Genomic DNA, 24,679 nt, shown 5'->3' on the forward strand with positions numbered 1-24,679 from the left:
CAAAACTACATGAGTATCTTTTTGTTTTCAGCTTTATCTGTCAGCTTTTATCTTTCATGGCTCCACCACAACATCCTTGGAGCCCTGATGGCTGAAGCCCCCGGGCTCCAGCTGCCCACAAGTCAAAGTTTGGTTATTTATTTTGCCACAGTCAAAACATTTTATCACCGTTCAGGAGACCAATCTATTAATAACACGTTGATATGTCCAGTACCCCAAGCACTCCTGGCTGCCAGGAGGATGAGGAGCCATCCTACAGCACCCCACACTTCTCCAGACTGAAGATCTCTGAAATAAATAGAAATGAGACAGAGCACTAAAGGAAGTTAATCACATCAGAATTTAATCAGGATGGTGTCAACAGTTCTGTTTTGCCCAAAACTACGTGGGTATCTTTTTGCTTTCAGCTTTATCTGTCAGCTTTTATCTTCCATGGCTCCACCACAACATCCTTGGAGCCCTGATGGCTGAAGCCCCCAGGCTCCAGCAGCCCACAAGTCAAAGTTTGGTTATTTATTTTGCCACAGTCAAAACATTTTATCACTGTTCAGGAGACCAATCTATTAAAAACACGTTGACATGTCAAGTACCCCACAAACACATTAAAATAACTGCAATGTTTGATGGATAGAAATTCATATACAATTTGATTTGAGAATTGGTTTTACCTGACATCTACAAAATGCACATTTGCCTCTTCCTCTTTGAGGATAAATAGGTGGCATCTTATTTGTGAAATTTCATGTGGTTTGCTATCTCATCTAACCAGGAATAAAAACTTCCTGTCCTGTCACGTGGTGAGTCTTTGGGTTTTGTGTTATCCTGTGAAACAATTCCTTGTCTGGGGGTTGCAGCTGAATTGAAGGTCAGTTTTCCTAGAAGGCCACTTTCTTGAGTTGTTTACTGTTCCCTGTACAATACTGTATTCAAGCCAGCCTTGTGCTTCTGTTAATACCAGAATTTTATTAGGCCTTACAGATTACAGTAAACCAGAAGCCTGCAGTTCCATTTATCCATTCATTATAAATGGATCCATGGATCCATTTATCCATGCACCAACACTGCCAGGGCTGCCTGCAGGCCAAACTGAGACACATTCATGCCTGCAGACACTTGGTCACCAGTTTTATTAACGTGATTTGACTCAGAACAGAGCCAAGGTGATCAAATTTTGTTTCAACACTGCAGCTGGCAGGTGGAATTTATACATGGAGGAGAGGAGAGGAGAGGAGAGGAGAGGAGAGGAGAGGAGAGGAGAGGAGAGGAGAGGAGAGGAGAGGAGAGGAGAGGAGAGGAGAGGAGAGGAGAGGAGAGGAGAGGAGAGGAGAGGAGAGGAGAGGAGAGGAGAGGAGAGGAGAGGAGAGGAGAGGAGAGGAGAGGAGAGGAGAGGAGAGGAGAGGAGAGGAGAGGAGAGGAGAGGAGAGGAGAGGAGAGGAGAGGAGAGGAGAGGAGAGGAGAGGAGAGGAGAGGAGAGGAGAGGAGAGGAGAGGAGAGGAGAGGAGAGGAGAGGAGAGGAGAGGAGAGGAGAGGAGAGGAGAGGAGAGGAGAGAAGAGAAGAGAAGAGAAGAGAAGAGAAGAGAAGAGAAGAGAAGAGAAGAGAAGAGAAGAGAAGAGAAGAGAAGAGAAGAGAAGAGAAGAGAAGAGAAGAGAAGAGAAGAGAAGAGAAGAGAAGAGAAGAGAAGAGAAGAGAAGAGAAGAGAAGAGAAGAGAAGAGAAGAGAAGAGAAGATCACCCTTACACCATCCCTTCCTACCTGCACCTAAACATGACTGTAAGTAACCATGGCAAGTGCCTGTGGACACTCAGCACCCCAGCCAAATTTTTCTCCACAAGCAGGTACATATGGATGATTTTGTCCTGTTTTGTGCTCACAAAGAAAGAAAATATCTCCTTTCTTCTGGTAGAGGGTTTGTACAAGGGCTCTTCGATAACTCCACCTGCTGATGACCCCAAGGTTGCTGGGACAGAGCCCTGTCATTCCCATCACCACATGCTCTCCTTCCTTGTTGGTTTTCCCAGCTTTTACAGAGATGGGGCAACTGAGAGGTGTTTCAAATGATTTTATTCCATTATCAGTCTTGATGAAGGCTGAGACATAAGAGATGTAAAACTCAGTGTCATTCCATCAGAAGCCAACCTATTTCCTGCTTACAATACCTCAGAAATGTTTTTCATCCCATTAGCTTTTGCCCCACAATGCTGCTGTTACTTCTAACACCAATCACCTCTATTTTTCCCCCCACATGGTCCTGCTACAGTGCATCTTTCACAGTTCTAATCCTCTAAAATATCCGGTCTTTTTGCAAAGCCATATTTTGAAACTTATTAAAACTTATTTCTAGTTCAATCTCTCCCTCAACAATCTCTATTCCGTGGCCTTCCTAAGTCACAACACCTTATCTCAGTGTCTGCATACAGATCTACAAGACTGTGTGGGCTTTCCGTCAGATTTTGAGAATTCTTTACAAATCCATTTCTCACACTACCTCACCTCAAACTCAACATGGTGGCTGAGTTCTGGACCCCCAGATCCCAACCCCAAGGCCCTGCATGTCTGTGCCCCCAAAGACATTGCAACAATCACTTTTCCTCAGCTGAGTGAGCCCCTGTGAGTGCAGAGAGCAGGATAAAGCCCACACCATTCTGAGGCTCTCTGCCTCATTTCTTCTTGCAGAAAGGTGAGCAGGGACATCATCACAGGCTTGTCAGTACAAATATCACCAAACTGTCGTGCACGATGGAGATCACTCCTGGGTGCAGTATATCCATGTACAAACAAGGATAATCCACCCTCTGGAAGAAACCATTTGCCACAAAAGGCCACAGGAGGAGCTGGCTGGCTGGCAAGGACAGACTTTTGTTATGAAACAGCCATCCATGACAGCACTGCTGCTGGACACCTACAGAAAGAATACAGGCACTGGATGCAGGTCCGACATCTCTGTCTGGGCACTCAAACATTTTACAAACAGGCTGCTCTAGAGTGGATCCCCCGCAAGGTCACCCCATGGGCTCCTCTCCTGCCAGGAGCCTGCTCCAGCTCAGCCTTCCCACAAGTTCACAGCCTCTCTCAGGCATCCCCTGCTCCAGCGTGGGCTCCTGCAGGAGCTGCAGGTGGATCTGCACCCACATGAACCTCCTGCACATGGATCTGCACCCACAGGAGCCTCCATGGGCTGGTGGATGTGCACCCACATGAACCTCCTGCAGGTGGATCTGCACCCACAGGAGCCTCCATGGGCTGGTGGATCTGCACCCACATGAACTTCCTGCACATGGATGTGCACCCACAGGAGCCTCCTGCAGGTGGATCTGCACCCACGTGAACCTCCTGCAGGTGGATCTGCACCCACAGGAGCCTCCATGGGCTGGTGGATCTGCACCCACATGAACTTCCTGCACATGGATGTGCACCCACAGGAGCCTCCTGCAGGTGGATCTGCACCCACGTGAACCTCCTGCAGGTGGATCTGCACCCACAGGAGCCTCCTGCAGGTGGATCTGCACCCACATGAACCTCCATGGGCTGGTGGATCTGCATCCACAGGAGCCTCCTGCACGTGGATGTGCACCCACAGGAACCTCCATGGGCTGCAGGGACACAGCTGCTTCACCCTGCTCTGCACCACAGGCTGCAGGGGAACCTCAGCCTGATGCCTGGAGTGCATCCTCCCCCTCCTTCCCCGCTGACCCTGCTGTCTGCAGGCTTGTTTATCTCACATGTTCTGACTCCTCTCTTCTCTGAGTGCAATTATCTCTGTGCAATAACTTTTTATTCCTTCTTAAATATGTCATCACAGAGATGTTACTGCCATCACTGACTGGCTGGCACTGCACAGGAACAGGTCCCACCCTGGAGCCAGCTGGTGTTGGCTCTGCTGGACATGGAAGAAACTTCTGGCAACTCCTCACAGAAGCCATCCCTGTGGCCACCCTGCTACCAAAACCTGGCCATGCAAACCCAAAAGGATCATCAAATGCAACTGGACAGGACAGCTCCAGAAATCCCATCCTGTGCCTGAAACCATTGTCCAAACACTGCTTGAGTTCTGGCAGCCTTGGGGCTGTGACCACTTCCCTGAGGAGCCACTTCCCACCTCAGCTGTGCTGCCAGCAGTTTCTAAAAAGCAGAGGAGGCGTGTAGGATAGAGTGCCATTTCCTCAGGAAATGTAGGGAGCCATCCCATCAACCCACTCAGAGCACTGCCAATTTAAAAGTGCCACTGTGGGGCTATTGAAACTCTCATGGTCTACACAAAATGAGGCCCAACACTCCAGGCTGTTCATGGGCAGCTTGAAAATAGGGAGAAGATAACCTTCCCCCTAAAAACAAGTTTTCAAAAGGCCTCTGCTCCTATCTCAAGGTCACTGGGTTCAGACACAGTGACACTCCCCTTCTTCACTAAGGTCATACAGCACAAGCACAGCAGATGAGGCACAGGAATCCTTTACTACAGGACAAAAACACAGCCCACAGGGGAGGAAGAACTGCTAAACCCAACCTAAAATTTTCATGTTGTGCTGCCTGAAATAGAAGTTTTCTTGCTCATGCCAGAAGTCAAACTTTACCACTACAAAGTTGATTTAAAGTGTGTGGGTGTCAAAATTTCAGTGTAGTCTGTACAGAGGAAAGCTGGGGTTTCTATTTTCTCCATTTGGTTTCTTCTGGTGTTTCTGCTGCTGCCATGCACTAACTCATCCACAGGCTTCACATCACAGTGGAAAAACAAACAGGACAAAGAGCATGGAAGAGGAATGGACAATATCTGGTCAGACCCTTCAAAACGGAAGTACGTAAGCACACAGAGAGGAGAACTTCTGACAAAAACCCAAAACAAACAGAAAGTTTGGAAATCAGCAGGTGTGAGTCTCCTCCCAGCTATTCTGACCACATCCTGGAAGTATCCAGAAACTCTAAGTCTTCCATTTTAGCTCTAACTTTTGGTGAAGAGTCAGATGCTGGGACAAGCCTGAGCAGTCAGTCATTCCATCTCCTTGCAAATCTGTTTTTCCAGGCAGATTCTGGTTTATCCCTCCAGTTCCATCTTCACTGCCTGCCTCTTCCCACCAAAGGTCACAGCCATCTCCATGAGCTGCTGGGCTGGTTCTCCTCCAAAGTTAAACTGCTGGATTTTGCAGTGGTCCTTGCTGGTGTCGCTGTCTCGGCTGTTTTTTATGGCCTGGAAAGGCTCGGGGTGGCCTTGGGCAGCCCGCGCTCCAAAGGACATGAAGAGGCTTCAGGTTTTTTCTCGGTCTTCAGTGTTTATTAGTTTCTTATCTACAAGATTTTCTCTCGGCCCGACAGAGGTCTGCACAGCAGCCAGCCATGAGCACACTGAGAGCCCCCGGGGCGGTCACCTATCTTTATACCCAGAACTACTTATAAGATATTTACCTATTTTCCCCAATACCTTTCACCCTTATTGACCAGTGCACTTTTAGTAATAACCAATCCCAAAGTGCCACCACCACCACAGAAGATGGAGGCTAAGAAGAAGAAGAAGAAGGACAGGACACGCCCCAATTCCTCCATCTTACTTCTCCAGACCCCCCTGTACAGAAATCCTAAACCCTGTGTCTCACACTCTAATTAAATTATCCCTTCACCATTTACCCAGTGAAATCCTCCCATCCTCATACAGGTGTTGTCTCCCGTGCAGGATCAAACTCCAGCCACCAGACACTTCTGGCAACATTCCAGGACCTCCGAGCCCCCCAAGGGTGGTCTCGGCCACTCTGCACATCAGGACTGAGGTGCTGAGATCCCACAGCTGGCATGAAAGGACATGCTCCACATAAACAGAGTGGCAGCTAAAGGGAATTCAAGGTGACAGGAGGGATTTAAAGGATCCTGTGCTTCAGTGGGGAGCCACTACTGTGTTCAAACAGGTTACAGTAAGATGGGAATTTAAAGCATGAGTCTGATGCTGTTTTTCATTGGAGGTCAGGACTTTCTTCAGGTATGAAGCACTGGCATCTCAGAGTCGGGCACTCCCTCTGCTGACCTCTGCTTTGCCAGTCTCTGGCTGGGCACACCCTGCACACATCCTGAACAGCTGAACAGCTCTTGCCCAGCTCACCACAGCTGCTGCAGGGACCTGGCAAGGACACAAACCTGGCCAGGGACACAGACACAGCTCTGAGCTGTCACACTGGGGGTTCTCCCTGTACCCTGTGGACTTGCAGTGGTTGTCAGGAACAGCTCCAGCCAGCAGACTGCAGCTTTGCAGTGCTCTGCTACCACAGTTTGGGGTATCTGCAAGGGAGGAAGCGTACAGGCAGTTCTCTGATGCTGGAAGGCACTATAAAGTCAAAGAACCTCCTTTCAGGGGAGTTACCGAGCCAGTGAGACCTTCCTTACACACTACAAACCGGAAACTTCCACCACTCCTTTACCACCCTCCCATTTTCATAAAAAAAAAGCATTTTGAGTTCATTTCTACCTCCATCAGTTATCAGGAGTAGAAGTGAGTTACAGGCAGTCACAAAACAGTATCTTACACCACACAGGCTGCTGGTTTTCCCTCTGATAAAAGGGTTATAGCAGCGTTGACAAGGAAGACAAATTACAGAGGAAATGATCCACAACGTCCTCTCCTCCAAAAGGATTGCAGTTATATCTTTATGACACAGTTATAAAACAAAACAATAAAGTTCCTAGGCCATTAGAAAAAGGTCACACACATTACAGTAGGAAATACCTATTTCAGATCTTATCTGGAGCTATGAAGACAAACAACATTCAAACATCAGAGTTTTGGCCTCTGGAACTTTCGCTTCCTCACAGGCATGTGCCTTCCCTACCCCCACAGTGAAGTTTAATCAAGACTGAAAGCCCTTTTTTCCCCCTGTAACTCCAGACCAGCTCTCTTCACTCCCTCAAGCCAACAAATACTCATCCCACAGCTGAAACAGAGCTTAAATCTTGGTGGCTGGGGGAGCGAGGGAAGTTTTAAATAAGATGCTAAAAAGCCCTCCTTGCCCTGACCAGGAGGAATTGCCCAGAAAAGATGAGTTTTCGCATCAGTAGTCCTTAGCTAAGTTTAGCCAGTCTCAGGAATGCTGGAGAACAGGTGGATCACAACATAAGGGATTCGTGAAAAGGACTGAGCACATCTTCAACAGCGCCTGAAATGCTCACCCGGAGCTCTGCACGCCCTCTCCGCTGTTTGTACAACACAACAGCACCATCCAGAGGATAAACTCTGCTGGCTGCACCTTCCCTTTGCCCACATTTGCAGGATAGGAGCTTTGTTCCGACTGGGAGCACTGCAGGGCTGCCTTCAAGTTACCCTCGGGTTAACAAACGTGAGCCATTGCAGCAGGGCAGGAATGGGGATGTGAAAAACGCCCATCACTTGTTTTTAAAATTTTTAAAAGTTTAATAGTAATAAAATGGTTAGGATAATATGAGACAATAAAAACAAAGAGTTACGGATGTCCGGGTACATTTTTCTGGGCATGAGAGCCCGAAAAAGGGCACACATTAACAGAGGATTAACCCTTAAGAACAACAGCCCGTTGCATATTCATACACCTCATACATGATGCATAAATTCCATTCAAACACAGGATTCTGTCTGGTCATTGTCAACTTCTTCCCTCTAATCCTAACAGCATCTTCAAGGCCGGAAGAAGTTCGTTTCTTCTGATAAGAAGGCAATAAATTCGTTTCCCTGAAAGATTTAGGTGTCCTGTGGCTGCTATCTGGTGCGAGTGCCTCATTCCTTTCTTTAAAAAAGCCCCACTAACATCGTTCTTATTTTAACAAATTTTATAACCTAAAGCTATATTTAACACAGTACTTAAGAGAATTAATACAACATTTCTTTCTAACACAACACATATAACATTTATTTCAATATTTGCGAAAAGCCAATCATATAATACGTGCATTTTTCACAGGGATCTCCAGAAATAAATGCCAGGCAGCACCACCTCTCTCCAAGAGCTCCTTCCTGCAGGGCTGCAGTCTCTTCACCTGTGTAGAGGAGGAAAAGCTGCCTGCCCTGTGAGGACTCATCATCCCTCACTTTGATTTCTCACAGGCACAGCCCGTGGTGCTGCAGTGAGTCCCCAGGAATTTCACTGCATAATTTATAATAACATATGCATAATATTATATATATATTTATATATATATATAATATAATAAAAATGCGTAATAATGTACATAGAGCCAAGGATCTCTGATTCCTGAGGTTCAGAAAATGCCTTGGGAAGGTGAGGAGCCCAATGTTCTCATCCATCCATTGGGGAAGATCCCATAAATGTGCGCAGGGTGCACATTTGTGTGTCCCCAGGGTGCATGGGGGAGGCTCACAGCCTCCCTGCCCCGCTGGCCCGGTCCCACTGCCGATTTTGGACATGTGCTCAGGCTGTTTGTGCTTCCCCAGGGTGATGTCAGCTGCCTGGCTCATCTCTCCTGCAGCAGCATCCCACACGACCTGCTTCAACGCCTGACAAGTCACAATCCCCACAGCAGGTCTGCCAGCAGCTTTTCGTGGAAAACAAAATCAATTATCCCCTTCCTCTGAGACAAATTAAGATGAAACAAACTATAAAATACTTCCACTTTGTGTTTATTGTTCCCAGTGCAATTCAGCATTCCCAACAGCTGAGCACACCGTGACTCAGGACAGCGCAAACCTCAATGGCTGCATTCCTGACCTACTTTGGGAATTAAGAAAGAATTTCAGACAGGAGAATTTCCCCTATAGGTTAAAAAAAAATTTAAAAAGTGTCTTACAGCTATTCCAGAAGTGTTGGCTGCGATCCAGTGACTGGATGAGCTGAATAAGATTTATTCAAAATTAAAAAAAAAAGAAACAACAAAACAAACCAGAGGGTCTTCCATGTTTTGCTCTGTCCCTGTCCTAGCACAGATTCAAATCCATGGCACTGACTAACCTCTATCTCCTGAGCCTCTCTTTGGGAATTCTTATCATCTCCTGCTGCTCCCAGAGCCTGTAACCTCTGCTGCTTCATTTGATATTTAGAGAGGACTGAGAAGAAAAGTTATTCCTATGAACACTCACTTTTGAGAGAAAAACTTTAGTCATATTATGGAGAAATAATTTTAAAAACAAAATACCCCTCAGTTGCCACAAGCAGAAGGTAGAAGACACCACTGTACATTTTTCAGCACCTCTGAGGTTGTGTTGGTCAGAAAACTTTCAGAGAAATTCAGGCAGAAAAGGCTTCAGTGCTGAGGGGGTTACTTTTTATACAATCTTTATATCAAAATGTGATTCACCATCAAAAGCAAAGGCAGTAAAGGTGAAGCTGCTTTATTAAAATAGAAGCTGCTTGTGCCCCACACTCACTGAATTACTGCCCAAATTCCCCATAGGCACCAGGTAAAAAAACTTTCAGAACAAGTTATTTCACCTTCCAGGGGAAATTACATCATCTAAAAGAGATTGTTACCCACATGATTTTTGAAGTTTACTCCTTTGTTCTTATGGGGATAAATCCTGGCTATTTTAAATTAATTCCCTGCCTGGCAAGAGTGCTTAAGAGACATGGGGGACTGGAAGGGTGAGGCAGGAAGGAAGAAGTGGGGAGTTTGTTAGTGTTCTAACTTCAAAGCTGCTCTGGAAACTCCTGCTTGCTCTCCTCTGGCAGGTGTTAGTGAAGAATTTTGCCTCTGGCTCATTCTGAGAAATACCCCTGAGGAATATATTTGAAATATTTGACATAGTTTGCAAAAAATCCCAGAATTCCCCTGAACAGCACAGGAGGCAATATAAGGTGGAAAATAACTTTACAGATGGAAAAAGCACAGGGTTCATGGTGTGGGGGAGGGCAGACTCTTTCCCATCTATAACTATTCTCATTTTTTCCAAGAAAAGGACAGAGCAAACCCAACTGTTTTGAATTTTCTCACCTTTTGTAAACATAACTGATGGCATTAGGTAACCTCTGATAATTTCTACAACAGAAGATGCTCAGTGAAGAAAAGGCAAACTTTGGCTTCTTGTCCTCAAAGATTCACCCAAAGAAAGCAGACATTGAGTAAAATTACTTCACCCAAACAAACATGCATTAGGTAGGCAGCAAATATGATTTAGGTGGGTGGGTTCACATGAATTTTACTGCAAAGAGGGAACTTTTTGCCCCTCAATTTGTGGAGACCCCCACCTCACACCCTGTGCACAATAAACAGTGTCTCCTTGATATTCAAGTTGGATTATCTGTGCCTGGGCAGGATTTTCTCACTTTTTGTGAATCTAACTGATGCCATCAGACAAATTCTACAACAGAAGTTTCTTAATGAACTAAAGAACTTTTGTGTTCCACAGTCAACCATCCAAATGGAAAATTCAGCCTGGGGACTGATAATTCAGCTTGAAGACATCATCCACATCTATCAGAGATCCAGGTTTAAAAAAAAAAAATCTGGAATGAGTTGATAAAAGAACTTTTAATAGTGAGGGAGGTGGAGGCAGGGGAAGATAAAAATGAGTAGAATTCCCTTTGGCTGTGCAAGTAGCTTTGATGGAGATTTGAGATTTCTTTCCAGATTGTTAAAAGGAGGTTTTTGCAGGGGTTGCTGCTGGGATTGGTGACCCCTGTGCTCCATGATGTGTCTGCAGGTGTTTCCCCCTCTGGAGCTGGTGTCAGTTCAGGGGGTTGGGCTTGTCCAGCTTGCTGTTAAATATGCATTAGGCAAATTCGTGTGAATTTTACTGTATAAAAGAGGTGACTTTTCACCTGTTTGATTTGTGGAAACCTCCCCTGTGCACAGAATAAACAATGCAGAGTAAACAATGTGTCCCTGCTCAGGCAGACTCAGTGTCTGTGACCAGAGTGATGCCTTGTGCAGGCTGAGCTGGAGCAGAGGCTGGACAGAGCTAAAGAATAAAGTAGAGATTTAATAAAAGGATCTCCTCCATGGATCCACCTTGGGCAGCACAAGAGCCCAGCCAGGGCTGCACCCAACATGAACCAAAATGGTCCCAAAATGCACAACCAGGCACGGGGTCTGTCACTGTGATCAGTTCTGCTCCATGTGCATCTTGCAGTTCATTGTCCCATCCCAGCTTTAGCCCATCCAGTCCCATCCTTGTTTTTCTCTCTCCAGCCCACGGTGTTTGTGCTCCTGGGCTGAGATTTGGATCATTTGTCCTTGGTGCCCAGCTGGAGCAGGAATTGTTTTGTCTCCCTGCTCTGTGCACAGAGCTCACCATCCCCTCATGTGAACCCAGACCCACACACTAAAGCAGCACAGAATGTGAAAAATAGAAAAGCCAAAACCTGAGGCATCTAGAGAGCTCCAAAGATGGAAGCCCTCAGACTGGGAACCCACAGTTCTGGGGATTTTTGAAGGAGTTTTGAAAGAGCTCAAGACATTCTGAGATGGTTTTGATGATGTGGTTTATTTCTCTTATCTCTACATAGGCAGGAGTGGTGAGTTTGGCTCACACCTTCACAGCATGACTCAGAACGTCACAAGACCCACAGTTACAAGACCTTTTAAGGATTTATTATCCAATAAAACGCTGCCAACCAGGATATTTGTGGTTTTGACCCAATCCTTAAATATTTTGTGTTATGGACTCATGCTACAGTGTGAGCTTTCTTAGCCAATCATGTTATGGCACACAAACCTACCATGCTGCAGTCTAAACTCCTTGTTAACTCTGTAAATACTTTTATTTTTATGTCTGAAATTCTGAAACTCTTAAACTTTCTTCCACTTAATGTGTCTCTGCTTGAAACTGCAAATCCACATTCTAGCACCTAAGTTTGGAAGCCTTTTCCAAGCTCTCAAATCGAATCCTGTGTTTAATTCTGCCTGGAAGATTAATCCACAAACACCAGAGGTTTATGTCCAAAAAGGAGACCGAGGAGTCCTTTGGCTTTATTTAAATAAAAGGAGTGGCCATGGGGAATTCCCCTGGGGTGTCTCAAGTTTTTGGAGGATGCAGCCTCCTTTTTATCCCAATTTCCCTCTCTCTTTCCCCATTTCTGAGATACTTGAAAGGTTCAGACTTCCTGAAATTCCTGAAACTCCCTCTAATGTACAACCCTCCTTTCCATTTCTAATTCTTATAGAATTCAGGGTTTTCCCCCATTGTTTCTTTCATCTTTCAATATCCAATTCCATTTACCAGCAAACCTACAGTTTGTTTGTGTGAAAAATGCCTTTTGTCTTTTGTCTATTGTCTTTTCACAAATATTAAAATGAATATTATATGTGTTATGTTACAAAGTAATGCTGTATTAATTCTCTTAAGCAGTGTGGTAAATATAGTTTTAGGTTATAACAAAATGTTAAAATCGAAACTATGCTATGTAAGATACTTTTTACAAGAGAGGACTCAACAGCGAGATAGCAGCCACAGGACACCTGAATCTTTCAGAGAAAGAGAATTTATTGCTCCATTATCAGAAGGAATGAACTTCTTCCTGCCTTGCTCAGCTCTGAAGGTGCCGTCAGGATTCAGAGGAAGAAGTTGACATGGTCGTGAGGGCGGACCGGCCTCGCCTCAGGCAGCACCTCCGTGACGTCACCCGCAGCACCTGACGTCACCTGCAGCTCATGACGTCACATGCACGTCTGACGTCACCCGCAGCGCCTGGCGTCACTCACCGCGCACGCGCGCTGCCGCTAAGGGCCGTCCCGGCGCGTCTCCAGCCAGCCCCGCCCCCGCTGCGGCGCGGTATGGAGAGCGTGCAGGGACAATTCGAGCCTGTTTCGCGTTGCCGTACGGGAGCCCAATGGGGACATGTCAGTCTAATGGCGACCGTCACTTGTTGCCGTGGCAGCGCGGCCCGCGGCCGTGGGGAGCCCCCAGTGTCGCTGTCCCCTCATGGACACCCCCTCGCCCCCCTCAAGGGGACCCCGCAGTACCATTGGCAATCACACCAGTTTAAAAATTTATGTGTAACTTTAGTCAAGGGGTTTTGTTTGGCTTTGCCCCAGGAAAAAGAATTTTAAGTTTCTTTGCAGGGCATTGTTCCACCAGGTGGGGCGTGATGAACTCAGCACACCGACAGACTGGGAGCACCCAAAAGATAAAGGGACATCAGCGCCATCTACAACATCTGCCCCAGACCTGGCAGGGTTGGAGACATCTCCAGAAAGACTGGTAAGAAAATCAAGAAATGAAGATCTGATTAACATCAGAAGCAAAGAAATCCAGATCCAATAGGAGACCAAATACTAAGAACTACTCGGGACCAATGAACACTGACCCAATTCGTTTCTATGAGTTTTGACTGTATAAAAGATCTGAAAAAATCTACTTAAAGCCATGTGCCATGAAATGATTCTCTGTACACCTGGGCTATGTGTGGGTGAGATGATTTCTGTGGTACATCCTGGCCAGAACATCCTGGCCAGAAAATAAAGCAATGCCTTGACTGTCTAACTTTAAAAATGCTGTTGGAGGGGGTTTTTTTCCCCGCAGTTTTGGTGACAGTGCTGCCATCCCCTCATGGAAACACTGAGTACAGCCACTGCATCATGGGGACACCCAGTGTCACTGTCCCCTCATGAGGGACCCCTCACCGCCATCATCCTGTCATGGGGACCCCCAGTGTCACTGTCCCCTCATGAGGGACCCCTCACCGCCATTATCCTGTCATGGGGACCCTCAGTGTCACTGTCCCCTTATGAGAACCCCTCAGGGGGATCCTCACCGCCATTATCCTGTCATGGGGACCCTCAGTGTCACTGCCCTCTCATGGGGACTTCTCAGGGGAACCCCTCACCACCATTATCCTGTCATGGGGAACCCCCAGTACCGCCATTCCCCCATGAGGACCCCTCACTACCATTATCCTGTCATGGGGACCCCCAGTGTCACTGTCCCCTCATGAGGACCCCTCACTGCCATTATCCTGTCATAGCGACTGCCCCCAGTACTGCCATCCCCTCATGAGGGACCCCCAGTGTTGCTGTCCCCTCATGAGGGACCCCTCACTACCATTATCAGCTCATGGGCACCCCCAGTGTCCCTGTCCCCTCAGGGGGACCCCTCACTGCCATTACCCTGTCATAGGGACCCCCTCAGTACTGCCATTCCCTCATGAGGGACCTCCAGTGCTGCCATTATTGTGTCATGGGGACCCCCACTACCACCATCCCCTCATGAGGGACCTCCAGTGTCACTGTCCCCTCATGGGGACCCCCAGTGCTGCCATCATCGTGTCATGGGGACCCCCAGTACCACCATCCCCTTATGAGGAATCCCCAGTGCTGCCATGATCCTGTCCTGGGGACCCCCAGTGCCTTTGCCCCTGACAAGGATCCCCCAGTGCCACCATCCCCTTTTGGGGTGGAATTAGGTGCCCTCTAAGGTCACTTCAACAGAAACGAGTGTACAATGGGTTCTGTGATTCTGCAGTTATTTAGAGGATGATCTCAGAAGGGGAGATGCTGCTGCAGATGGTGACATTTCCTGTATGAAGGAAAACCCCACCATAGCCACTAATGACATTTCCTGCATAAATATTGATGAGTCCAGTGGGAGAAGCACTTCAGAAGCTGCCCAACCAAATCAGGACATACCCCATGGTCCCTCCCCACCACCTCCATGGATGTGTCCAGCAGGATGCTCCTCATTTCAGCCTTGCCAATGCACATGGAGGAATGCACTGCTCAAAACCCGTGGGTTTCACATCTTGACATCCCTTCCTTTCATGTCTTGGGCAAAGAGAGGCTTTTTATTTATCTTTTTCTATTTATCTTCATTTCTTTCTTAAATCTGAGCCTGGTAAATAACAGTTTTTTCATCACTGTCCTGTTAGCAGCAGCATCTGAACATTTTGGTGATGGTGGTGGGAGCTGGTGTGGACAGGACAGGGTTAATCCCAGCTGCTGTCCCTTGCACAGTGTTATCATTGCTGCCATTCTCTGAAGCTGAAGGGTTTGAGGATTTTTTTTTTTTTTTTGCCCCAGAATTGTTCCTATTCAGAGAAGAACCAACCATAACATAGGAAATATAAAAATATTTTGGAAATAAACTGTGAAGTCTGCAAGACAAAGACTAAAAATCAACTACTTTTGTCTCTCTTTGGCTTGCTTTCATGAAGAGTTTTGGAAGATCCTGATTTTTTTGAACTAGGGACAAGCCCCATATAATTTTTCTACATTTCTCCCGGCTTGACAAAGGAAACTGTGTCACAGGGACACAGCAAGCTAGAGTGATATTTCACAACATGGAACTACTTTTCCCACTTAATTCGTTCATGTTGAATAAGAGGTAATTTTCAGACATCACATTTAAATTAAGTCATGATTGGTAGTAAAACCAGCTTTCTCATTATAAATATGCCTTGGCCTAAGTGAAAACAATTAGAAGATAAAATGATTCTTAAAAGTCTAAGTGTCTGATGTTCTAGAACACACTGTACTGGGAGACAGCGACCAGAGATATTAGGTTTCTTGGGCTGAAGAGGATTACACAAAATAAAGCAAAACTAATTTTTTAAGTGATCATTCCTGAAAACTGGGGCAGAAAAATGTTGCCTCCCTTTGTGAGCAGTTACTAAAACCAAGAAAATCCTTCCTGATAAGGAAGTATTTAACAGGATTTCATAGGAGAGATAAGCACACCAGAAGACATTTAGCTATAATTAGGAATGCTCATTGATTTACTCTATTCAAACCACCAAGGGCTTCTCAAGACTATTCAAAATCTTGATAAAATCACAGAGATTTCCTAAGATTGTAGTTTCCCACATAATTATGTATGAGAAGAGCAGGATCTGAGGTGGGCACAACCATCCTTGTGATAAACCCAGCAGCCTTTCTGTGCTCCTTGCACAGTGTCAGGAGATGTTTGTGTTTCCAGGTTGGAGCTGCTTCCTCAGGCGTGAGGATGATCTCAGTGAGGTCAGCCAGAACCAGCTTGGGTTGGTTTCAAAGCCAGCCTGAGGGAGGATGAAGTGTTCCTTCCAGGGAGACGAGGGGCAGCACGCCCTGATCAGAGCACTGATGCCTTGCTTTTGATGTTTGTTTTCTAACTGTAGGGCTGGAAGCCTCCCTGCCAAGACAGGGAGGCAGTCTCCATCTTTGGAGCTTTTCAAGACCCAACAGGATAAAGCCCTAAGTAAACCACCTTGGTCTCACGACTTTTAGCAGGAGGTTGGACTACAGGACCCTTCAACCTGAGTTATTCTATTATTTTAATCCATTTTACACCTATCATCTTTGGTTTTCTTCAGATATCAAACTGAGAAAGATTAGGCTTGAAAGTTCATTTGCATAAAGCATGGCCAGAAAAGAAGTTGTGAGTTTAACTGCTTTGTAGGACTGAGACATATGACCCAGCCAGAAAGAGGTAAAAAATCACTGTATGAGATGATAGCTCTGCAAAGAAAAATTATTAAAAGACTGAGGAATTACAAGTCTTTTGAAATACATATCACAGGCCTATATGTGTTTGCAAAACAATCTGGAACTGCAAAATAACTACTGAGACATTTTTAAAGCACTACAGCCTCCAGTGTCCTGCAGAACAAGGGCCAAGATGGCTTTTGGGCACAACCTCCCCTGGCTGCAGGGTTAGATATCGTACAGTCTGAGCTGCTCCTTCATGTCCCCTTCTGACATCTCTCCAAAGGTGTCACTTTTTTCCTTCATCAGTCTGAAGATGGCAGCCAGCTGCTCTCTCTGAACCCTGTTGAGAAGAAAGGAGAAGTAGGAATAGCCAGTCCAGGAGCAAGGACATCACTGTGAAATGAAACACGGAGCCAAAGGCAGGTCACTGTGCAACCCTCACTGGCTGCAGGAAATCTGTGTGAGATAAGGCAGAGATAGCCTCTGGTTCTCCTTCCTCCCCCTTCCCATCTATCTCATCACCCTGCATGTCTCTCTGCAGCTCCCTAAACGTGGAGATAAACCAGCCTGCTTTAACACTGGCTTTGGAGCTCCTTAGGGCTTATCTATGCTCAAACTTTCAGGATAACTTGACATGTGGAATTTTGTAAGACCAACATGTCCCAGTTTAGCAGACTCCATAAAAAAAAACCTGGTTTAAGATTCAACAGCCCAGTGTGCTTTCCTTCTGTAATGAGAGGATGTAGATACAGAATAATTCAGGAATAGCCATTAGATTTTAGATGCATAGCCTAACTTAAAACTAGACAGCAGACTGCGTGCCAGTGTGGACATGATTTTAATCAGCCACTGGAAGATAAGATCAGGGATAGGAATTTGCTTTGATTCGAGTTTGTTGGCCAACGTCCAATGGTGAGATGGACCCAGGTTGCCATTCCAGCAGTGAGATGGTCCCTGTGTAGGCAGAGGCTGACCAGTGGAACACCTAGCTCAGATTTTTAATCCCCAGGCAGTCCCATAGTAGATGATTAACCCCCTTCTCCCCTGACAGAAGATCTCTTGATTTTTCCCCACCCTGAACCAGTTAACCATTGTACATCCCATGAAGACTGGTATCTGTGACAGGGCTTTATTTGTAGGATTTATACTGCTCATCCCTGGGGGGTACAGGGGGTGGGCAGCACTCTTGGCAGGTGGCTCATGAACTGATGTAACTGCACAAAATTCCCTTTTGGGGCAAGATGAATGTGCACATGGCCCCAGGCAGGGCTGGCTGAGGGATGGAATGTTCCCACTGCCAGACCCCTACCTGCTGGGGTTCAGGCTGCTCCATTGCCCAGCACATCTCATTCCCGATCTCCTGTGGCTGATAGAAAGAACTACTGGGGATGTGGTGCTTTAGGGCTGTGACAAGGCAGATGAAGTTCTGTTACTTCAAGGCTCATTTTGTCCCTGCATGAGCGTGAGGCCACAACTCACTGAGAGCTCAGAGCACAGACCTGCCACAGTCCCAGCTCCTCCTGCTTGGACTGAAAACACAGAATCTGCCTTTTACTCCCACGTAGTCACCCTCCTGTCAAGAGTCCTCTTTGCTGCCACAGCCAGCTTCCCACACAGGACTTTAAACCATTTAATTAATCCATTTAAATGCACGCCACTGCATAACCTGGGGTAGTCTTCCTGCAAAGCCTGAGTGGACAAGCCATCATCTGTTCCAGTAACAGGAGGGGCAGTAATATCTATTGACAGGCAAAACCAGGGCACAATCTTTGCTTGAAAGGACAGCATCAACACACCCGCAGGAATAAGATCAGAGGAAGACAGGAATAAGCAGAGGAACCTTCTTCCCGTGCTCCTGAGCTCCTGCTCTGCATTTCCCCTCTCCTGGGCTAAGCCCCAGCAGCAGCAGGAACAGCAGCCTGTCCTCTCAGCACTCCTGAAGCAAACAGGGCAGGAAAAGAGCAGATCCTGGCTGAAGCAAGCTCGTTTGCCAGTTCTTTTCCATTAAAATTAAAATGCAATGATCCCATGGCCAAACAAATCCTGATAATGATGTGGGATCTTTTGTTTATGGAAGCCTGGATTTGTTTGCCTCTTCTGTAATGTTTTGTGCTCACAGGAAGAGCATCCAGCTGCCCTTTCCAGATGAGAGGAAGGGAAGCAGGGTCATGAGTAATCAATATTTTATTTTAGATCACCACTGGGCACCACAGGGCACGTTGCCAGTCTGGTGTGGAGAAATTCAATACACAGCTTGGCCTCCTGTGTCTGCAGTGCATCCCAGCTGGGAGTGCTCACACAGGGCTGCATCCCTCACTCCTTGTTTCACAGACATCAGCACTGCTGAAACCTCTCCAAAGCCCCATTTCCTTGTCTCCAAAATCAGGATCACAGACAATATTCACTCTCTTTTTTTGAAGCACAACATCAATGCATTTTGGCTCTCCCCTCAACTTTAAATATCATGACTGTGCATTTGGAAAATAGAAAAGAGCTGTTACTACTGTTACTTTTCTGCACTACACAATCTACTACAAAGGGACAGCAAAACAAAGATAAAGAGAGAAAAGAGCCTGGGAAGGAGGAGTAAGGCACCACAAACATGAAACTGTCTTTGAAGAGGAGCTTCTCCTATCAGAGGTGACCTTGCAAAACAACCTTGTAGTGATCCAGCTTGGTTTGCTTTTGGGTATTTTTTTGGATGAGTTCAGATCAAACATAATACCCCATTCACAAATAAAATCATTCTCTCTTCTCATAAATGCTGTCCTCAAAACCACTTGGATTCAGGAGGTCAAACAGGATTTTACTTATTGCTAACAAAATAGATTAATTAAGGATTTTTGAAGCAGCCTAATTCTTCTTCATAGGCAATTACATTTGCATACTTAGTTCCCTTAGGCTCTTTTTAGACATTTCAGTCCAAGGCTTTTACAGTTAGCTGGAGGTTTGGGGCAGTGAGCCATAGGTATGTCAGAGATCTGGGGTTTAGGAACTGCAAAGCACCCGTGTCCACAGCAGCTGAAATCCTGGGCAGAGCTCTACATTGGGAATGTTGTTAATGGCTCTGCAGCCAAACAAGAGCAGGAATGCAACACTGCGTTGCTTCAGCAGAAAAAGGGGAATATCCCCGGTTTTCCCTCTGATCATTTATGGGAATGTAGTCATTTATGGGATAAAAGTCATAGTAGGGCAGAATGTACTTCTAACCTAAAATCCAGATTTCTAACACAAATCTCTTGAGGAAGAAGTTACAAGCTGCTGGAGGTAGGGAGAACAAGCACAAACCAAATAAACTATTCAAAGGTTTATTGGACCAAACAAAGGCAATTTTTACAGATTCAAGCCACTAGAATTACAGTCCTTTGTATAAGAGCCACCATCAGATACAAAACAAACAAAACCAAACAAAAGTAAAAAATACCCAGACAGCCATTTGAGTTGAAGAAAGAGTTTGACTTGCTGCCACTAGCAAAAATCTGGACTTAACTACCGACTTTGCTGGACGTACATATTGCCATGTAACTTAAACACAACGGATATAAGGCATTCTTTGCATAGTTGGGTGCTTGGGACACAGTCAGCCAGCCAGTACCCAGGAGAGACAGCGGCTGCACCAGCGGGATGTTGAAGCAGAGGGTCCAGATGTGCCTTAATTCATATGCAAACCACTGAACACGCTTGCAGTTGTCGGCTGGGAGGGGCAGCCCAGCCTCTTCTAAAGCTGAAGCCTCCTGCAGTTCTTTAAACGAGCCCGTTTGGGAAGAGTTTGCCAACCCCAGGCGCTGGAAAGGACAACTGTGTACAAGGTTTCAAGTATTGTCTGCATAGGAATTAAAAAGGAAAAAAAAAAAAAAAAAAAGAAAAAGCAGCCTGTTGGGTTCCTGATATGTTTGCAGTGTTAGCCAAGAGGCAGTGACAGAGAAGCTTTGGAGGACACATCCCCACCCAGGCCTGGTGTTTCTACAACATCACTAAAGGACTTGGACCCTCTTCCCTCTCTCAAAAACCAGCTGGGTTTGATTTAAAACCAAATATGTGCCCAGCCAAATTCATCTGCTCTGTGTGACAGAGCTGAGGGGCAGGGCTGAGCTCTGGCTCCCATGGACCAGCAAGAGAAGAGGGCACTGGAACAGCCAGCAGGCAGAGGAAGGGGAGTGGGCCTCTCCCAGGACCTCCACTGTCCCCTCCTGAGCCAGAGGGAGCCCCTGATGCCATGGCTGCCTCCTCCTTGGGTCTCTCCTCTTGGGAGCTGGAGCAGGGAAAATGAGGATGCAGATAATAACAGCAGCCAAAGTGCGGCCTCTCCACCACAAGCAGAACAGCTAAACGATCAAACTTCATCACTTCTTGAGTATCCTGTGTACCTACAGAATCAGCTCTCTGCTAAAATAACTACAGAAGCAAGATTTGAGCCAGCCCAGCCATCGTCTGCCATCCCTCACACGGACCCCATTTGTCTCTCCAGCCCTCAAAGAGTAAAGCAGCTTTGTACAACACTGGAAATCACAGGCAGTTACCAGCCCCCAGCAACAAAGAGGAGTTTGACCCCAGGACAAAACAATTTGAGATTCTGGTGCAAGGTCCCAGCTGGTCTGAGAGCAGAGCTATGGTTTGCCCACCCCAGGAAAGGAACAACATGAATTTCATGGCCCAATATATGAAGCCAACACAGCTAATAGACTTGTTGCATATTTAGTGTTCACTTTGGGTTTTGCTTGGGGGAGAGGGAGGAAGGTTCTTCCCAGTCCCCCAAACACAACTCAGGTCACTGCTTGGGCCCAGCCCCAGCCCGTGGAGCCACACAATAGGATATCCTCAAACTTGACAGGAGTTTTTGAAGAACTCAACTTCAGACCAAGAGGGGATCCCAAGTTTTGAGGGTTTATGGGTTTCTCTTATGGGTGTGTTTGGTTGGTTTTGGTATTTCTCTCAAGCCTTTAATGATGCCAAGGGATGCCTTTAGGAGGAGGCTAGGGACAACTTCATATAGTCTTCAGGTCTGCAAAGAGAAACAGGGAGAGAAATCATTTCAGTCATTTCACTCCTCAGGCTGGTTCATTATTATTCACACAAACGAGCAAGGAGAGCCCTCGGTGTGTGTGCTGGGGGGAAGGCAAGGCAGCTTCCCCCTCAGGGCAGGACAAGCTGCTGTTTGCAAACCTCATGCCTCTAAGAAGGACTTTGCTTCATCAACTGCAGCAGGATAGTCGTAACCCAATCGGAAGTGCAAATCCTCTTGTCTGGCACCGAGCTAAGTTACAACCCTTCTGAGCTACTAATAACAACTGGAGAAGCCAAACTAATTAACTCCAGGGGTTATTGCCTCACTGGCCCGTGCAGAGCCTCCTGGGCTGCTGGCACCCTTGACCAGCCCAGATTCCTCTCCCATCTGTAGCCAGGTGAGCCAGGAACAAGTGCTGATTTCACAGGGTGGTGTGCCTGAACTGCTCAACCTTTCTCAATCTTTCTACAGATGAGTCTGTTCAAAGGAAGGAGGTAAAATCCCCAGACTCCCTGCAGGTAATTTCCTTTTGATGGGAAACTCCCCCAGTGTGCCAGGGAAGGAGGGTGAGATGTGTTTAATGTGTGGGGACATCCAGGCACTCCCTCCACGAAGCAGAGCCAGGGTCTAAAAAAATGTGATCCCTTGTTCTCAGCTGGAATCTTCCAGACACTCTGGCCTTACTCTCATGGGTGAACCACCCACATCAGGAAACAGCTGGCCCAAGGCTGGACAGCTGCCCATGGACACAGAGACCTGCACTGGGGTAGAGGGAAGCTACAACACACATCACCTACCCTACAAGCACATTCAGACACACCCCAGCCTCATTCCTCCTTGATTCAATCAGGTTCATGGTCCATAACAACTGAGCCACGTTTGGAAGTCCCCTACTCCTGCCAGCCCCGGTGTGAGGGTGAGGAAAAACCTCATTTCTTCCTCGCTCTTCTGCAAAACCTTGCTTTGTCCAGCAGCCTTGTGACATGGCCAGTGACCTGGATCCTGGGTGGGAGATCATCCTGTGGCACTGGGGGTACTGGAGCCCCAATGGGAGATCATCCCCTGGCACTGGGGGTACTGGAGCCTGGATAGGAGATCATCCCATGGCACTGGGGGTACTGGAGCCCCAATGGGAGATCATCCTGTGACACTGGGGGTACTGGAGCCCCAATGGGAGATCATCCTGTGACACTGGGGGTACTGGAGCCCCAATGGGAGATCATCCTGTGGCACTGGGGGTACTGGAGCCCCAATGGGAGATCATCCTGTGGCACTGGGGGTACTGGAGCCTGGATAGATCATCCTGTGGCACTGGGGGTACTGGAGCCCCAATGGGAGATCATCCTGTGGCACTGGGGGTACTGGAGCCTGGATAGATCATCCTGTGGCACTGGGGGTACAGGAGCCTGGACAGGAGATTATCCTGTGGCACTGGGGTTAGCTGGAACCCCAATGGGGGTACTGAATTCCAGATGGGAGATCATCCCATGGCATTGGGGTTACTGGAACCCGGATGGGAGATCATCCCGTGGCACTGGGGGTACTGAATTCCAAATGGGAGATCATCCCCTGGCACTGGGGGTACTGGAGCCTGGATAGGAGATCATCCCGTGGCACTGGGGGTACTGGAGCCTGGATAGATCATCCTGTGGCACTGGGGTTAGCTGGAGCCCCAATGTGGGTACTGAATTCCAAATGGGAGATCATCCCCTGGCACTGGGGGTACTGGAGCCTGGATAGATCATCCTGTGGCACTGGGGTTGGCTGGAGCCCCAATGGGAGATCATCCCGTGGCACTGGGGGTACCGGAGCCTGGTTGGGAGATGATCCCATGGCACTGGGGGTACGGGAGCCTGGACAGGAGATTATCCTGTGGCACTGGGGTTAGCTGGAACCCCAATGGGGGTACTGAATTCCAGATGGGAGATCATCCCATGGCATTGGGGTTACTGGAGCCCAGATGGGAGATCATCCCATGGCACTGGGGGTACTGAATTCCAAATGGGAGATCATCCCCTGGCACTGGGGGTACTGGAGCCCCAATAGGAGATCATCCCATGGCACTGGGGGTACTGGAGCCTGGATAGGAGATCATCCCGTGGCACTGGGGGTACTGGAGCCTGGATAGATCATCCTGTGGTACTGGGGGTACTGGAGCCCCAATGGGAGATCATCCTGTGGCACTGGGGGTACTGGAGTCTGGGTGGGAGATCATACCCTGGCACTGGGATAACTGGATCCTGGTAGGGAGATCATCCCCTGGCACTGGGGGTACTGGAGCTCCAATGGGAGATCATCCCATGGCACTTGGGGTACTGGAGCTCCAATGGGAGATCATCCCCTGGCACTGGGGGTACTGGAGCCCCAATGGGAGATCATCCCATGGCACTTGGGGTACTGGAGCACCGTTGCCAAGGCTCAGTGGCCATCCCACCAGGACAAAGAAAGGAAATTTTCCAGGGTGGATAATCGCTCTGCGGGATCCGCGGCGCTGAGGACGGATCATCCCGCTCAAGTCACGCAAGCATAATCAGATTTCACGTGGCAGGACATAAGCTCGTTGCCACGGGGGCCCAGGAGGGGAGGTCCCCTCCAGAGTGCCACAGGTGGAGCAGGGAGGGATGGGGGACATCAGAGAGGGTGGATGAGCCCCTCACAGGGATACTTATCTCCACAGGGCCAGGCTGACAGCTGGGGTGAGAAGATCTCAAAACCAGCATGGCCCTAATGGAGGATGAACATCAGAGCCAGAAATTCCCATCTGCACAACAGGGATACCCCTTCCTGGTCCTGGAGCAAGCTGTGAGGAGAATTAGAATAAAGAGCATGAGGTAGTCCCTCTCTGGGACACTGGGGCCATAAAACCCCCAGGCTGAGAAGCTCTGCCATCTCAGCCATGGAAACTGGAAATGTTGATTAGCTTGGGATGGAGGCCCAGAGATTTGAGCCACTGCTTATCCTTGGCTCTTCCCTCCTTTCCATTCTGCTTGGATCAGCATGCTCGCCCCCAGCAGCTCATCAATCAAACCAGGTTAGGGTCATCTTTTGCCAGAAGCTGTATCCTTTCTTCAGATAAAGAATATCCAGATATCTCTGCTCTTGCCCAAGCCAACAGCCAAGTCTCTGAATCACATGATTTGTTAGCTGGACATGGTTCTGTGCATGGAAAAGCTGGAGACAAGGAACCCAGACAAAAGCAGGTCCTGGAATAGGAGGGCAGCTCAGGGACTGCAGGTCTCAAAGAAGCATGGAAACTGCATGTGCTGGTGGCCTCAGGAGCATTCCCTTCACTCCAGCTCACCCACAGCACTGACACAAGGCTTCCTGCTGCTCAGAGAAGACAACACCTCAGCTCTGAAAAACAGGGGTTACTGGTGGCA

The 24,679-nt window shown here is 47.6% G+C and overlaps 1 protein-coding gene across 1 annotated transcript in view; it reads right to left on the minus strand.

The window, feature by feature from the left end:
• Positions 1-15,583: 15,583 nt before the first annotated feature.
• Positions 15,584-24,679, minus strand: part of MXRA7 (matrix remodeling associated 7) — a 32,107-nt gene continuing 23,011 nt past the window's right edge. Inside the window, exon 5 of the mRNA XM_063176024.1 lies at positions 15,584-16,634. Within this exon, the coding sequence (XP_063032094.1) occupies positions 16,520-16,634 (115 nt within the window). The 3' untranslated portion in view covers positions 15,584-16,519. The remainder of the gene's footprint in view (positions 16,635-24,679) is intronic.

Source organism: Melospiza melodia, chromosome 24 (assembly GCF_035770615.1).
Source record: "Melospiza melodia melodia isolate bMelMel2 chromosome 24, bMelMel2.pri, whole genome shotgun sequence".
Lineage (NCBI taxonomy): Eukaryota > Metazoa > Chordata > Aves > Passeriformes > Passerellidae > Melospiza > Melospiza melodia.